The 17,500-nt window shown below is 44.0% G+C and overlaps 1 protein-coding gene across 8 annotated transcripts in view; it reads right to left on the bottom strand.

The window, feature by feature from the left end:
* The window catches only part of LOC144178201 (unconventional myosin-Ia-like), a 229,895-nt gene that overhangs the window by 31,141 nt on the left and 181,254 nt on the right, over nucleotides 1-17,500 (bottom strand). For all 8 annotated transcript variants that reach the window (XM_077705858.1, XM_077705854.1, XM_077705856.1 and 5 more), the window contains exons 7-21: nucleotides 14,578-14,624; nucleotides 13,927-13,990; nucleotides 13,521-13,534; nucleotides 12,935-13,019; nucleotides 11,341-11,447; nucleotides 10,700-10,847; nucleotides 10,067-10,185; nucleotides 8,511-8,597; nucleotides 8,360-8,425; nucleotides 8,137-8,241; nucleotides 7,965-8,027; nucleotides 3,444-3,647; nucleotides 2,299-2,413; nucleotides 867-988; nucleotides 585-652 (exon numbers count right to left, since the gene is read on the bottom strand). In XM_077705858.1, coding sequence (XP_077561984.1) covers nucleotides 585-652; nucleotides 867-988; nucleotides 2,299-2,413; nucleotides 3,444-3,647; nucleotides 7,965-8,027; nucleotides 8,137-8,241; nucleotides 8,360-8,425; nucleotides 8,511-8,597; nucleotides 10,067-10,185; nucleotides 10,700-10,847; nucleotides 11,341-11,447; nucleotides 12,935-13,019; nucleotides 13,521-13,534; nucleotides 13,927-13,990; nucleotides 14,578-14,624 — 1,414 coding nt within the window. The remainder of the gene's footprint in view (nucleotides 1-584; nucleotides 653-866; nucleotides 989-2,298; nucleotides 2,414-3,443; nucleotides 3,648-7,964; nucleotides 8,028-8,136; nucleotides 8,242-8,359; nucleotides 8,426-8,510; nucleotides 8,598-10,066; nucleotides 10,186-10,699; nucleotides 10,848-11,340; nucleotides 11,448-12,934; nucleotides 13,020-13,520; nucleotides 13,535-13,926; nucleotides 13,991-14,577; nucleotides 14,625-17,500) is intronic.

The following is a 17,500-nucleotide window of genomic DNA, read 5'->3' as shown; positions in this document are numbered from 1 at the left end:
GATGACCTTACCTAGCACCTTACCTAGCCTATTCTTGGATCGGCTAGGTTTATGCGTGGTTATACTTAGAGACTCGCTCTTTTTCTGCGCTGTTTCGTCGTTAGCCCCCCAAAGAGCAACGAACACTCGATCATTGAAGTATGCACATTTTACGCGTGCCCATTAACTTAGCGGTGAAGCTCCAAGAGTAGCGGAGTGCGCAGCAGGACGAGCGATGGCACAAAAGTCTTGAACTCGTTCGGTGGCCACCATTCGGCTTGTGTAGTCTGGCATGTAGGACGCTAATTAAGAAGTTTATTAACGTTATCGCTTCTAGGCCTTTGGCTTCTTTCATTTTGGAATTAATTCTTTTCTTGGCACCGTCAAAACTGTACCACTCGTCACAACATGCGATAGAGCAAGCCACCCCGCGTGGCGTTTTCAAAGCGGTGCTTCCCGCCCGCTCGCGGAGAGGCAAAGCTACGTTAAGTGGTGCCGGCGCACGCGATGACGTCATCGCTCGGCAAAGCTTTCCTGCACAGGTTCGCCGGCCCAACCACGAACTTAAACAGCATCGCTGTCAAAATAAAGGCGTCTATTCTTACCCGAGGTACCGGACTTGATGCTGAACCAGTGCCATCTCAAAGATCATCGGCTGCTTCAGTTCATTTGGCTGTAACGCAAACATCACAAATTTAAAAGCAATTTATATGCTCTGTGCTCTTCATCAAGGCGCTACGATCGAAAAATTCAAACACCGACCGAAACGAGAGGGCAGCGAGTACTATTCTGGTAATCGCGATTAGCGTGCAACTGCAAGCCCCAAAAGAGCGGCAACATTACCAGAAACGCAACCCCGCAAGCTTGATAGGTATATCGGTACAAACCTTGATGCAGCGTACGTAGTTAGGCGTTTTCGCTTGCAAGTTTTTTACAAGTGCACCGATGGAAATCTTGAACTGTGTGGCAGTCGTTGTTGGACGCTTCAGCGTCGTGCGCTTGGGGTTCCCTGTAAGTGCGCAAAAGTGCTGTGGAAATGTTGCGAGTCTTCTTCAGTGCGCAGAGAAAGCCAATCACTGCGATCGAAGCGGTAAAATTGGACCCAGCAGAAAGCGCCCCAGCACCCAGCAAGTAGGTGGCACCTGGCATAACTTGAATGATGTGGTCTTTGCTGTGACATCATGCAATGCAATCACGACGATTTTAACGGCGCGAGGTCACAGTGCAGATGGCATTTACGAGTCAAATCTTCTGTTGGAACTCCTTTTTTGCTAAATTTATTCCCGTGGACACCGCGATTGGTCATTAACGTTCGTTGTGACAAAGTATACTCGGAAACAAGTTAAGAACAGCAATAGCTCATCAACGGTATCACTCCGCCTAAGTGACGGACCCGGATGTCAACGGGCGCGCGTGTTTTGAAAAAAGATTGCTATGAATGCGTGATATTGTCTGCCTGTTCTCACGTAGTTTGTTTGTCGTCGCTGCAGTAGTTTGTAAATTATTAAGCCCCAAATATCACAGAAACAGCTTGTGCCATGTTAAAAATATACCCAGTAACGCACTACTTGCGCCGCGCGAAGTGACATCCGGATGCGGTAATGAGGCACAGAGGCAACTTGCGCTGCCATTCTCAACTTGTACCGGAATGTAGTACCACGGACATGCTAGAGTTCAGAAATAAAATCGATTAAATATAATGCGCAGAAAAATTGTCCGGGGTCGTTTCATGCAGTCCCAGTAAACCAGAAGTACAAATTCAAAAGATCTATCGGAATTGACGTATCCTTTGTGCAAGGTTATTATTATGTGGTAAGAAGTTCGCTGAATAAGCAAATCGGCGTGCGCCACTGGGATAACATCTTTAATGAATGCGGTCGAACCAAAGGGAAAGAAGTTCAGAGGACCATCGGCTTCGAACCAAACGCAATCACGCTGTATGACATTCTTTCATTGTCATACAGCGTGAGCGGCAGATAGCTTTATGTCTGGTATTATATAATATCGTGAAACCTCCACAAGCTTGCCATCTCCTGCAAGACAAGACAAGGCAATTTTGCGTGACCTTTTCTAAGCTACAAGTTGGAATTTAGGGGAATTTGAGGAAGTTTTCGACAACTTGGAGGTCTTGTAGCAACCGTAATCACACTTTCTTATTCTCTCTTTTTCTCTTACTGATCACAACTTGCAGCTGATCACCCGACATGAATACCCCCCTTGGACTGCGGTTTCTTGACCTTGACCTTCCATTAGATATCTGATTAACCGCCTTCCAGCTTTGCAATAAGCACACTTCATCACGAATTGGTTGGGGCTTACCTTCCGGAAACAGAACCTTCATCAGGGGGTGATCACAATTGTACATGGCTTGAGACAGGTCACGGTAGAGATGATCATTGTTCTTATCGATAAAACCAACAACAGAATAGGTAACCTGGAAAACGACAAAGTAAAATTACTGTTAAACACACATTGGTCGTCCTACTTGATCGATCTGGGCATAAAGCTGCACCTCGTACAGCCGTGAATGAACAAAAAAAAAACGCAATGTATTTCATACGCAGTGTCTAGAGCGTCGTCCGACGGCACTCTAGCTGATCGCTGCAGGCAACGCTAGTGCGCCGTCCGATGACACTCGAATATTTAACCCTCGGCTAGCACCGGCCAAAGCGTCTGTCGTTGTAGTGTAGAGTGTCCGTCTTAGCTTCTTGATCCCAAGGACGGTGGTTCGAGATCGGCTCTTGATTCAGTTTTTTTTTCATCTCGAAATTGAACTATGATTTTTATGCCTTACGTTAGTTTTGGTGTTTTAAATTATTGCTTTGTGTGCGTTAGGTTAACTTTTGTTATGTTTCGGTTAGGTAGCCTGGCTTTACGTTATCTAGAGCGATGTAGTGCCAGACGCGGCAGTTTTGTCACAAAACGCGGGTGGACGTCGATATAGTGGAGTGCTTATAATACCGTCGGACGGCACTCTAACACGGCCTATTTCATAACACTTGACCAAAAGAAGACGCAGTGCGTGGTAATTTTTCGATTGCGAACAAACGCTGAGGGTACAGCTTCGGAAGCATTTAAGCATTGATTAAATAGACTAATTGTAGTTGCTCTAAGAGCTCCTAAGCACGCGGCATTTTTTTTTTCGTTGCCGATTTGGTTATCTCTCCACACATGGCAGTGCCAGCAGATTTGAGGCATAATTACTCCCAGGACTGTGCGACAACCACGAAAGTACGTCGTGGTTGTCCACGAAAGTACGAAAGTATACAACCACGAAAGTACGAGTTAGCAACATGGAGCAGATTTGTTGTGCAGGGATGATGATGATGATGATGACGACGACGACGACGATGATGATGATGATGATAATAATAATAATGATGATGGTGATGATGATGATAGTCATGATAAGGAGGGCGACGACGACTATTACATGCTGGTGGCCCGAGCAGCTGGGTACTCACAGCACCGGCATAATGCCTAAGACGGAAGCACTGCGGCGGTAGGGAGACGTCGGCGGCGGCCCCGATGAGGTTTTTGCATCCTTTGCTCTCGAAGTAGGGGCTCTCCTGGCACACCTTGGTCAGCTTGTACAAAAAGCTCTCGTCACTGGCAGGGCCCGGCCGAAGGCACTCTTCATCCAGCATCGCCAGGATGCCGTGATTATTCTGCCACAGAGCAGCGGAGGAGAAAGGGCGCCAAGTTCAAAGAGCGGGGGCGGGGGTCTCCGTGGCTCTGACGAAACAACACTACAGCCACTGTTTAGTGATGGCTGCAGGTGCAAGTAAAACTGCATTGCGACTGCACATCTCGCGGGCGTATACTCGCACCATTCACTCTAACCTAAGACATTGCAAGCGACATAAAAAAATTGCAAGGACTAGACGCTGCCTCGCGCAAGTGGAGCTTTCGGGCTCGTCCCATCGCTTTTACGATCAATTGATAGATTCTCATTGAGTGTTCTGCAAAGTATTTGCGTGCAGTAATCGCTGAAGGTAAGAGCTGTCTTTTTTCGAAATTGCATGCTTGTGTGTTGTTCCACCGTGTTGTAGAAGGTCTCCAGGAGCAGCCTCACAGGCAGCGGCTGCGTAAGAACTTGCTGCATTTGAAATATCGCCCTTTTCACATGATTCGGCTAGGTTGCTTTGTGCAAAAGTTTTACGGATGTTTTTATCACTGCGCTAAAAAAGTAAAGTGGGCCAGATTTAGTCCCTAAAGCAACCGTAATAATTACTCTTGCGGTTTGTAACGAACGTCAAATTAAAGTAAACAAATTTATAGCAGGTTGTGTTGGCTTTAAATTCCACGTGGACGAAGGAAAACCAGTACTCAGACGTGTGTTGTGTCAGATTCATTATAACGAAAGTAGACTCATTATAACGAAAGTAGAATAGCATTCGGGAGTCTTAGTAAATACTTTTTTTTATCCGATTTCTCAAAAGGCCACCAGAGCATCCGTTCTAGGAGAACATGAGATCGGGTCATAACTAGACACCAAATTTTAACTCAACAAAAAAGCGCGTTTTAGACACCAAAAGTAGACAGGCAAAACCATTTTTTAGGCCTCCAACGTCGTAAACATAGTCACTATACATTTTCACATAAATGCAAATAATTTCGAACGAAGACGTGCACGACCTGTATCTACGACATGAAAAACCAAAATGTTATTGTTTATGGTGACACAAAGGCGCCAACAGTTGAGCAAAGCCGTTCAATTGTCCCATTAAATTGCTGGACAAATGAGAATACCGTGTCCGAATTTAACAAACGCACTGCTCACTTTCACATTCAATGGCCTCTGTTCCTTGCTAGAGCATCACATATAGTAAACAGGCATGAAAAAGAATACTTGGGAGCTGGGAATACTCATTTAAAAAGCGCCGCTTTGCCTGCCTGGAACAATTTTATAACAACACAACGAAACAGACCCAAATAATAAGTACAAGAGAGACGACGATTTATTAAGACATCAACATGCTGTAACATGAGGACTGGTGGGTACAGCTCCAGCAGTTTTCTCATGTACGTTTAATGATGCTATCACAACTGTTCAGGCAAGACGTCCCAACAATGCCAAATACACTTCCACACACTTGAAGAGCATTTCTTAAAGTGTGTTTAGTAGCCCAACAAACATTTGATTGGAAAGCGTGTTTTAGAGCCCGTCGGCAGCGTGAATTTTAAGGCGTAAGGAAATGCAGCTGCGCCATGATGATTCGCCATTGCTAACAAGGGCGTGCCCGATGCTGAACCGTTGAGTTGAAAATAGAGTTGTATTTGAGTGTGCTTCTAGAAGCGAGGATGCGACTGCACACGTTTGAAGAAGTCTGTTTGGAGAGAACGCGGAACTTAGTCTAAGAATCACTGTGAGACACGGGAAAACAATAGCAATTACCATCATCTCCAGATTTTTGGTGTTTGGAACTGTGCCTCTTGTGCCTAAAAATGATCGTCCCATTTTATGTCCGCTAGCGGTTGTTTTCTGTGCGTCGTGGAACTATAGAACCAGGTTGGAACCCATTTATTTACGAACAGTCAGTGCTACCCGGTAACAAGAATAACGATTTCAACCTGCACTCGGAAATGAAACTTGATGCTAAGTTGTGTTCATATAGGCGCCGACCTTGAAAATAACCATTTATAGGCTCTATAGCAACACCACAAAAGCCCTTATCGACCTCTAATTCAATGCTGGGGGCGATAGGAACGCAAGGAACAAAATAGGCATTTGCCTAAAATTCGGTCTCTAGTCATAACTCAAGGCTTGTGCCCTGCGTTATGACAAAACCGCTCTAAAACGTGGCGTCACGGGCAAAATCTCTTTGTAAGCCACTATAATGTATTAGAAATTCAGAAATCGAATGTAAAAGTCTCGTCCAAAGCATCAGAAAAACCAAGCCCTGAAGGAATTCAGAGAATTGCTATTAATGCATAGAATTCTTATGCCGCTTCTCTACGGTGTGAGTTCTTTACAGCCAAATATGGCTATGAGTAGCAAAAGGGGTGGAAATACGTCATTTTTTTATGTTTTCTTCTGTTTCTTTTCGCCAATGACGTAAATTTATATCATTATAGCGATACAGTGGCTTCACTTCGTTAATTGTTTTTTTTTTTCGAAGTTGGAAGGCGTACCGCAGAGTTGGTCCATTTCCGCTATTTTTTCTATTTGTATTTTTACCGTTCTTTTGCGAACATTGATGTTCATTCTTCGGTTTCTGGGGAAGATGTACAAGATGCATATTTCGTGTTTTGTCAGATCATTTTGTGTGGAATGTTTTTTTTTCTGTTTTTTTTTTCTATTTTAGGGTTTTTCAATATCTTGTCCTGCCAACTATCTCCATTTACGCTATTATAATAAAAGGAGTTACTTCGGCCAAGTTGGCATATTTGTGGAAATGCAGGGCGTTACACGGTTCGCCAAACTCACCATTATTTTATTTGTACTTACAACGTTCTTTTGCAAACTTTTTCGCGTATTCTTCGTTTATCGGGGGAAATTTATAAGATGCATATTTTCTATTTTCTTTTTGTTCTTCTACTTCTCTAACAAATTTTTTAAGCAATGTTTTGCCAGTGCTTAAGGATTTTAATGTTCTCTTATATGCCGATGATGCTAAGATATTTCAATTCGTTTCGAACACTGCTAGCTGTTGTGCTCCCCAGAGACCAATCTCGTCATTTTCGCGCTGGTGCGCTTGCAACAAACTTCTTAGAAATACATCTAAGACAAAGCTAATGACATACCCAACATAAACGGACAACATCTTGGTCCCCTACAACAATAATGGTGAAGTGTTACCTGGTGTGGTAGAGCTTAATGTTCTCCGTATCAATTTTGACTGCAAGCTGAGCTTCTAGTCGCATATCCGGTTAATTACTCGTACGGCTCTTCGATCCCTTGGAGTTGTCTGGCGGATATAAAAATAGTTCGAAGAACCGAATTCTCTTCTCAAGCTTTACTCTACCATTTGTCACCCGCAGCTTGAGTATGCTTGTGTTGTTTGGAATAGCACGTGCAGAACAAACTGGGCTCATTAATATGTTTGTATTTACCTTTAATCATCGCTCCGCGCGTTAATAACAACTCTGGATATATTCTTCGTTGACGCTACCACGATTAACCTCCAGGTGGAATAAGGCGTATCCCCTCTAACCATTCAAAATTATTCCCGGCTCAGTGTCTTGTGCGCTGCTGCTACAACATGTTCCACTCCATGTGCCGCAGAAGTGGACCGGGAAACACGATGGTTTTCATAGTCTTAAATGTCTGCGTGGCTTGTGCCTTACGTTCCGCTTACAGTGCTTGTACAATCAGTACATTGAATACTTAGATATATTCAATAATTCCCGGCTCCCTTTCGCAAGCATGTCCGACTTGTGATGCCATATTTTTACGCTTTTTCATTCTTGTCTTCATGATGTAGGTCTAACTTTTATGCTGTCATTTCGGTGTGAAATGCTAGCAACAAAATCCTTTTTCCGTCTTTAGTATTGTTTTTTTATTTTCCCGGATCTTTGCATGTATACACTCGTTTTAGACACGCACAAACACCCACATACACACACGCATATATATATATATATATATATATATATATATATATATATATATATATATATATATATATATGTGTGTGTGTGTGTGTGTGTGTGTGTGTGTGTGTGTGTGTGTGGGTGTTTGTATGTGGGTGTTTTGGTCAATGTAACCAATGATATCTTCTTTATTTTTGTGAGATGTGCACATCTTGCATCGCATTTTTTCGTTTGTTGTTGTTTACGTGCGCCAGCACAAAGGCCCTCCCGCTGTTCCTGCGCACACTAATAAACAACTGATTGATCGATCGATCGATCGATTGAATGATCGATCGATCGATCGATCGATCGATTGATTGATTGATTGATTGATTGATTGATTGATTGATTGATTGTCACCATAATCATCCTCCTCTTCAAAAAAGATAAAAACACACTGGTTGACATACCTTCTCAATGAGGTCACAGATTATTGCATTGTTGAAGTAGTCTATGTGCTCCCATTGTAAACCCTGTGACGGAAAAAAAGAATACACGTGCACAACGTCATTTTTCCTCAAAACTTTTAGATACAAGGCAGCAGTGCTGGGCTTTTTTCTTCTACGACAGTCCGAAACTCACCTCGCGAACGTACTCCTCCTGCTCCTGTTTGAGCGTCAGTACTATGAAAAGTTGCTGAAGCTTCTCGTTGCAATAATTTATAACAAACTGCTCAAAGCAGTTTTTCTGGAAAAATTGAAAAAAAAAAAAACGACCGCACATACAGTTGCGAAAAGCACGAAACAAATTCTAATCGTATGGAAGAAATATTAAGCCAGAATCAACATGAAGACGCGCATTTTACCTCTAGAACTTCGAATCCATAAATGTCTAGTATTCCGAGACATTTTCTCCTCCCGAGGCGCTTCGCCTGGCAAAGACAAAGCAGTAAACATGGCTCAGTGCTTCTTCCGCTGCCGTGCGTTTCCAACGCAAGCTTGGGGAATGCAACTTACCCGTATGCTATCATTTATTCGGCCTACTAACCACGTGAATAGGCGGCTGTACAAAGCTTTGCATAAGGCATTCTTGGAATATGTGGCCTGCAAAAAAAGCAACAACAGAGTAAAGGGAATTTTGGCATTTTGAAATTGGGCTGACATTTATTTTCTTCCACTGTTCTGGTTAATAAAAAAATGAAGGAAACTCACACTAACGCGTAAGACTTGAAGGTAGCGAAGCTGTACGCAGCCTTGTCGACCATCACGAAGGTTTAAGCACACGACTGCAGCAGATTCACTTCTTAGCTGCCGCTGTCACCTTTATTCCATCACTTTTGGTATAAGCATGAGCTTCCTTCATTTTTTTTTGGAAGTGATAGTCATTGTACATCATCTTAGACGGCCGTACGCTATGACTGTCTTTCTCGTTCCGAGCAAGTGTTGCCACGATTGCGGCGAACGCTAGGGTTTCTTTTATTTTGTCTAATCTTGGCCAATCATCCCGACTCCCTGAGTGGGCTGACAAACGTGCGCCGGCAACGCTTGGCGGTCGCCGCGAGGCACGCACGCGCGAGCGCTAGGCCTTTTCATGGTTTTTTTAACTGCAGGGCGGTTGCCGAAATCTTGGCCAATCTCTCTACGTGGGTATGCTTGGCTTGTCAAACGTGCGCAGAGGACGCTGGGCCGTAGTCGCGAGGCACACACACACGAGCGCTAAGCGTTTTCCTGGATTTGTTAAGTGCTGGTCGTTCGCCACGAAGCCCGCGCTCACGTGCGTACGATCACGTGCGCGTGCTCAGTAATTTCTCGGTATTTTTAACTGCGGACACGAAACATTACGATTTGCTAAACAGCTTTACTGTTAAAACGACCAGATTAGACATCTTTACGTACATCAGATACCCCGCATTGTGCAGTCAGATGCTGCATACAGGTGTAGCTAAAGCGCGAACCACTCGGGAATGTTTTGGGACGCAAGCCAAGGTGGCATCTTTTAAGCGATGGTTCACGCAGGCCTTGTGTTAGGGTGTCCTGCACAATCGGCACGTGGCACGTTCGCGTTCGAGGTAGAATTTCAGTGATGTGTGAGCGTTGGCTTTCTTCGATATCCTCATTTAGAGACCTAGGCACACAATTCCAGTTACAAGGGAAAAGCTTCTTATTCGAAGCGAAGTGGTTCGCGTTTTAAATACTTGGTACTAATTCACAATGTATAGTGGTGCTGGTTCATAACGGCTCCTATAAAGCAACTTATACATAAAACAATGCATCCTGGTTTTACGAAACCACATTGTCATTATGAGTTCAGTTGTTTAAAGAAAAAGCCAAGACATTCAACTGTTATGGTTTTTACTCTATATGTTACGAGCGATATTTTGTTACGCGACTACCTGTGAATGGAAGCTTCCGCGTTGCAAGCACTCAGCCGCCTTTGTTCAATGGACCCCGCTATCAAAACAACCGCCGGTGGATGAAAAGAGAGCGCACGGAGGGAATTTTATGTAGCAGAATAAGTGACCCCGCAACCAAAAAAAAAAAAAAAAGGAGGCATAAAAGGGGCTCGTGCTCACTTCATTGGCTGAGAGGTCGGCGACGGCCACGTCGTGCCTCGTCTCCACCGTCTTCTGAGTCAAGGCAGAATGGAGGAACGCAAAGTCCACCCGGAGCAACTCGCAAATTTCGTACAGTTCTACAGGAAGCAAAAAATATGTGCATAAATTCAGACAGATGAAAAGAGAGCAGGAAAACACATAGAATCTGTTCGTTCTTATTACGGTATACTCGCCGGATTTACCCGTTGTTTCCAAGGATGTCGGACAAAAATAGACCCTTTCAGAGATTGAGAAGAGCCCACCACTCAAGCCATTTCTCTTATTTAAATACCAAATCACAGAAAGCTGTAACGGTCGCATTTTTGTAGCAAACTGGAAAAAGTTATTTAACAGAAAATAAATTATCCGTAATACTGGCCTCGCGAGTGACGTTCTTCTGCGGCATAATGTTTCGAGACAGTACGGTCACACGGTAGGACTGTAAATAGGGAATCTCTTCTAGAGATGAAATGCACTAACGTGGCTATCTGGGCGTGTTGGTGTAACATGATTAGGAGAAGACAGCGCGGCTTACACACGGACTCAGGGAAGAGTACTTGACACACACGAGCGCTGAGGATCGAAAGAAGCGATATTCTCCGCTGTGCTCACCATACTCATTGAGAAGAGCACAGCTCTCTGTGTCGTCGATGTTGGCCCGCGGTTGAAACTCCACATTTCCCAACTTGAGCACGACGGCAACCACTTGAAGCACGGCGTGTACTTCCCCCTGGCTCATTCCCAGCGCCTCCATCGACCTCTGGCTCGCGGGAACAACGCAGGGATGCGGTGGCGGCAGAGGAGGAGGAGGAGGAGGAGGAGGGAAGAGACAGGCCATCAGTTATGTCACGTGACGAGTGAGAGCTTTAGGACAAAGTATGAAAGCCCAGTGCAACTTCATAGGATGCACAGCTCAGCGTATGTATTGCGCCAAGTGCTTCGATCAGTGTGCGTTCCGTGCACTACTACCGCGCAAACCGAAGTCTGTACTCGCATTCACTAGCAAGCCAGATCAGTGTATACAGCATCGGTAACGTCACATCGTTACGCACAGTTTTCTGAGGCCTGAAAAAATTGTGTTAGGCAAGCACCCGGGCATGTCTCTTAATTGACTGTTTTCTGAACAGCATCGCCCTATAGGAACAGAATTGGCCACACCCTGCACGCACTATTCTTTCTTTCAATTGTTGCCAAAAGGGACACCACGCATTTCTTCTGGCGCTCTACCTCGTATTTTTAATCAATGCACTTACCTTAGTGAGTACAAAATAACTCCTGTCATCCATGCTTTCCAATTGAGAACATCTGCTATGCTTCAGAATGGAATAATTTTCGGTGTTCCTTTGTAGCTTCAAACTTTCTGAAACGGGAGAAAAGAGAGTTCAGGAGCAGGGCCTTTCTTGCAGTTGTGACACCGGATGTGACACGATCGCTACTCTCAGGCAGTGCTCTCCCGATAAAAGAAAGCATGCCAGTCACGACGGGGGATCTTCAACTCCGCTTGGTATATAGAAAGTTGGAGCCGAGACGTTGAAAGTTTGCCTACCGTGCTCCCAGACATAATGCTCTACAAAGCCAAACCAGCCTGAGAACTTTCCATGCAAAGACTACGTCCATATTTTCAGAAAGGCACTTTAACGTAGGTGCGCTTCAATTGTTCATTGCTTATCCAAACACAACAGGATACAATATGCCGAAGCTAATTCTACGCTTGAAAATTTATCGAGAGAAATATCTCTATTTTTGTTTGTCTATTTGTTCAGTTTGATACCTACTGATAGCGAGTAACATTCATACGCCTATTTATTTCGAGAATGATTCATACATCATTATCTGCTCTCGTGGCAGCGCTAGGTACTCTCGCACGCTCTTTTCACACCTTTCCCAGAAAATAAGCGTGACGCTGTATTTTATGGTAAACATAAGTATTATAATTATCTTTGAATAACTGTAGATTCGAATCGACGTCGCAGTGGTAAATGCGCGCTGTTCGGCGTGTATGTATGTATGTATGTATGTATGTATGTATGTATGTATGTATGTATGTATGTATGTATGTATGTATGTATGTATGTATGTATGTATGTATGTATGTATGTATGTATGTATGTATGTATGTATGTATATATGTATGTATGTATGTATGTATGTATGTATGTATGTATGTATGTGTGTGTATGTATGAATGGGTTGTTTGAGCAGTCGGATTTATACTCGCATAAAACTGCCAGCAATTGCTCCGCCTAATCGGCCCCATCATCGTATTAAAGGCACACAGTCACCACTCTCGCTAGGCTCTGTAGACTGCAAAATTCCCAGTAGGAGCCGACACTCCTCTCCGCTGCAAAGACACTGCAGAGTAGACCAACCTTTCCATTTCCTACTTTATATAAACAGCGATAATGCGTAACTAATAACAGGAATATTGCTTAAGACTTCTCTAATCTTTTATTCAGTTACCAGTGCTTAGTTCAGTCCCTTTTCTTTCACAGTTTGTTCAAATGGTTATATTACTACATAAACATGCAGTAAGAAAAAAGCCGTTAAAATTACTTTTACTATCTCCAGCACACCCCGCAAACGAGCAATCTCACGTCTCCTATCACATTATGTTTCTATTTGCTAACAACAAGGTGAGTAATCCTTCAATATCCCCAACGCTTAAACTATTACGGGAGATAAATCACCGCTTTGTCGCCCGCCGTAGAAAGCATTTTTGCATCGCTAAATTAAGCATAGCCTTCCGTGTTGTTTATGACACCCCGGGTGACTAATTTTAGTCAACTGTATAAGAGTACAACAGTCGCGCGATAGAATAAGCGCGCGTGAATACTGAAATGCACTTACTTAGGACATGAACTTCTGCTCCGCTCAGCAGTTGATAGAAGAAATGAAAATTTCGCTCCCCTTGCGTGTGGGTGATTACCCTGGACTGTCAAAAGGGAAAGGAAAGAAACAGGGCTGCTGAGTGCTGGCACGTCACACAAGTCTAGTACATTCCCACATGTGCAGATAACCGTAACCAGAGTACAAAAACGGCATTGCTTTAGTCTCAGTGGTCTCCATGGAAAAGTAAATTTATTGAAGGTGCCTCATGCTGCAGGCATTCTCTAGGAAATTAAAATGCCATCCTGCGTTAATGACGTGCTTAATGTTTTTCCGGTGCTTTCATTTACACTTGGTAGGAAAATTTTACTTGTTCCTGCATGAAGTGACTAGAGATTCTTAAAAAATGAAAGCAAAAGATCATGGATAGGGGTAACGGTGACAAAAAGTGAGTATGAGCAAATAATTATAATAATTGTCGCTCGCAAGTGTTCACTCTTGTAAAATGTTCTATTACTTCTGCTCCACAATATGGCATTGCTTAAATTTTCAGCAAAAGACGCATTTCAATTTCGGTGTAAATGCAACCACTACAGGAAGGACTTACCTTTTCGAGAAGGTCTGAAAAGAAAGAAGAAAACGAAGCAAAATTTCAGGGATTTGGCCAAGAAAAGGCAACTGTTCTGCCAAACCTTTCGAGTTTCTATTCTGAGCCCGCAGCAGCAACAATATCAGCGCGTTGCACATAAGTTCCCTGTAATTATAGCTCCCTAACAAATGAGCTACTTTGTCAAAAAGAAGTGAATGTTAAACCCCCGCGGTCTACTAATTGAAGCACATGCATAGCACACATTTATTTACTTAACCATTCATAGACCAAGCGCGGCATGGGACAAAAGTCGACTAGATCACTTCTGAGACTGGTTCAACTACGCTGAAATCCAGAAACTCAATGCAAAAAAGGTGACGAAGAGAGGCCAAGATTTAGGGCTAATAGTACCAAATTCACGCACAATTTGTTATTACGCCGCCGACTGGATCCCCCTTGAAGTCGAATTCTATGTCGATGTATTTCCCCTGCAAAGAAAGGGAAACTCACCGTTAGTGCTTCTACAGGAGCGCATTATGGAATAGTTGATACAAACACAAAACAGAAGCTGCACAAACGTTTAACCAGAATCCTTCAATAGAGGTGCTCTGGCGGAGCCCTCTTCACCCCCCCAAGGAAAACAGCAAAAACAAACAAAACGGCAGTCTCCTCCTCTAGTGGCAGTTGAGTAGCGGTACAGCTTTGATGAAACGACATGCTAGCTAACAAAACCATTTTCGAGTCATGCCTGATAGATAGAAAGGTGACGAGTGTGCTGTTTATTCAGAGAAAAAAAAGACGAAAACTTCTTGGATAGGACGTTTCTGGGCTAAGTGACCCAAGATATGCGGCTAATAATACTACAAGCAGTATGTTGCGGGGACTCAGGACTAGTATGCCGTTGGTCAAGTGACGAGATGCGATACCGCGGAGATGTCTTTGTGCAGAAAAAAGGAAACTAGTGTGAGGCAGCACTCGCTTTCACAGAATTACGTGCTTTATCGCACTGTACAGTTAATTGTAACCTAGACGCGAAATGAGGAAGGAAAAATGTGAGTGGAAGGAGGTGGCTTACGAATCTGGAGGAGTTGTCGTTCCGGTGCGTCTTCGCGTTCCCGAAGGCTGCGTTGACGGAACAAAGGGGAATAACATAATTATGCTTGTTTAATGTAATTACACTTACGCGCGACAAAGACTATTGTAATATCTGCCGCGCACATATTACACAACAGTATCACACTCTCTGGTTATACAACTTACAAATGCAAGCTTATGGTTCGCTGTAAATGTCCTGCTACGTTATATGGTATTTTAGAATTAAACGTCACTCAGGTGTATTTCAAGAGGCCCTGAGTTTGTCAGCACAACTTGTGTATCTTTTGTCTAAAACTTTCGAAGTTTTATGTACAAAGAACTAAGCTAATGACGAAAAAACTATGTAGTATACATAAATTTTCAAACTGTTCCCACCTGAATTCCAATGATATTTGGTGAATTTATGTTTAGTGGGTCGTAAAAATGACGACTAATTAAAATTGGGCGAGTTGGCAAGTACTCTTATAATTAATCAAAGACCCGCTCGGACGGAGACAGGTAAAGCGCATACTCGTGTGTCTTTTTTTGTATGGTCTGTCCCTGACTTGTTTAAGAACGCGAACATGGTGTAAGCTGAAACCCCCGTCAGTGTATTGGAAAATGGAAAATGGTTCTTTTATGAAAATGGGTAAACGGTGCCAGTCAGACATCGCGCACAACAGTGTAATCTTCACGATGGCTGCCACTCATTCCCTTCTCGTGGTCGCTCGCGTATCAGTATTTATCGCCCAAAAAGGTTCTTCAGGCCGTTCAGAACTGAAGCTGTGAAGTCACTACAGACTTTTCTAAGGGAGAACATTCCGAATCCTCCGATCAGTAGGCCGGCAAACATCTTTGCTTAAAAAACCATCCTTAGTCCTCAGAAACAAACGTGCAAGAGCGTCTGGCACGGGGGTTGACATCACCTACACTTCTTCCCCACACTTTTCTTTACTTGTAAAAAGTGTTTTTCGAATCCATTCAACCACAAACGGTGGTGGCATTAGAGGTCAGCGGTATTTTTCTTGCAAAGTAGTTTTCTTTTTCCTCTGTTTTGCTTCTAAGCAGCTTGTATTGGCGTGGTAGAAGACGCAATACCCCGCTCTCTCTGGGTCTCCTCACTGTGTCGTACGCTCTACACCGTGCACAAAATAAAAAAAAAGTAAATGATGGAGTCATAAAATGTACAGGGATGTGCAGGAACACATCTGAGAGAAAAAATAGAGGGGCCAGGCATGTGGGCTCCCTGGAAGCAGAAGATGGAAAAGCAAAAAAGAACGAAAATATAGACCTTTCTATACTCCGGAACAAGTTCAGAACGGGAGTAGCTCATGTACGGTATTCCTCCGCTTAAGCGACGGACCCGGATGTCAACGGGCGCGCGCGTTTTGAAAGGAGATTGCTATGAATGCGGGATGTCGCCTGCCTTTTCTCATGTAGTTTGTCGTCGCTGCAGTAGTTTATCGGCATATTAGGTCCGAAAAATCACAAAAACGGCTCGTGCCATGTTCAAAATACTCCCAGCAACGCACTACTTGCGCCGCGCGGAGTAACATCCTACCGCGGTGATGAGGCACAGCGGTAACTTCCGTTGCCGTTTTTAAGTTATAACAGTGTATAACTTCTTCCTCCTATGATCTGCCATTTCATCCGGTTTTTTTTTTTTTTTTCTAGCGCCACTATAATCGGCGAAATCGACAGGATCATGTAACAGCGCATGCGAAAGACAGCCCAGCACACGTCCTGATCTCCGATGAGAACGTTAGAAGCTGAAGCGTTGACAGTTGAAGGATCTCCGGCGGCACCCAAGCATTTTTTATTAGTTGTGAATGCCAAAGCATGAACATCCACTGTACCCAGGGTTGCCGAGTTTGGCGATTTGTAGCCAAACTGGTGAATTTTAGAGGCTTGTGACGGCTGATATTTTAGTGTGGCGACTTGGCGATTTTCTAGCTCCTTTGAGCACTTGTGAAGATTTATATGTTCCCGGGCTCTTCCGACAGTTTACATTAAAAATAGGCCTTACTGGGTCGTTCAGTGCGTTTGAAAAGTCAAGCTCAAACTGGAAGTCAATCAGAACAAGAAAATGGGGAGGATCTGGCGAAGTTCAGACTATGGTTTAAGGAGTAAGTGTCACTCATAACGGACTAACTTAGACCACTACTTACGAGTACAATGCAAAACTTGTTGCGTAGGTTTTTTTATATATGTCACCGCCTGAAGAAACGTGTCCAAGACTCTAAGAAATGTCGTCAGTTCAAAGCGCGATGCTTACTTAGTTCACAGGTACTTGAGATTCTATGCAGGGGTGTGGGAAACGTGTATAACGGTTTTAATACGCGTGGGCACAGCTTGGGAATGTAAGCTAGGAGGCAGCAAAAAAGGTGAAAATGGTGTGCACCAAACACGCGTTCTATGGCGGTTCATATACTTTGTATACTTTACGTAAATTCACATATTGAAGCAAGCTTTTTATCTCTACCCCCACGGGTTCTGTTGTGACCGCTGGTGTCAAGAGAAGACTTCCGCGAACTAATAAAAGAGGTTACTCGCGCCGGAAGGAATCGAACCTGGAACGAATATAGAAACGGATCGAGAGCCCGTTGTCTTACCGATTGAGCTACGAGCCCAAGCGGAGACAGGGGAGACAGACGGTGCACTCACCGAACACATCTGCGGGTTTACCCCTTGCGTTCTCGCTAAATGTCATGTGATAGCGTCACGCGACCTCTCGCGCCGCTGTGCGCTCCATCCACGGCACGTGTTGCGGTCGTGTGCGCGCCTTGCACATGCGCTATGAGTTTGTAAAAATTAAAGGAACCTCACACCAACGCATGGTATCTCTCTTCTCCCCCGTCTTTGTCACTGATCTCGTCGCCTCCTTCGGCGGTGGCTGAGACGGAGGAGAAAAGAGATCGGCTTAC

The sequence above is a fragment of the Haemaphysalis longicornis genome, unplaced genomic scaffold (genome assembly GCF_048455015.1).
Source record: "Haemaphysalis longicornis isolate Haplotype H1 unplaced genomic scaffold, Haemaphysalis longicornis Haplotype H1 scaffold_4, whole genome shotgun sequence".
Classification (NCBI taxonomy): Eukaryota; Metazoa; Arthropoda; class Arachnida; order Ixodida; family Ixodidae; genus Haemaphysalis; species Haemaphysalis longicornis.
Note: the sequence above shows the minus strand (reverse complement) of the source record. Positions and strands in the feature narration are given on the sequence as shown.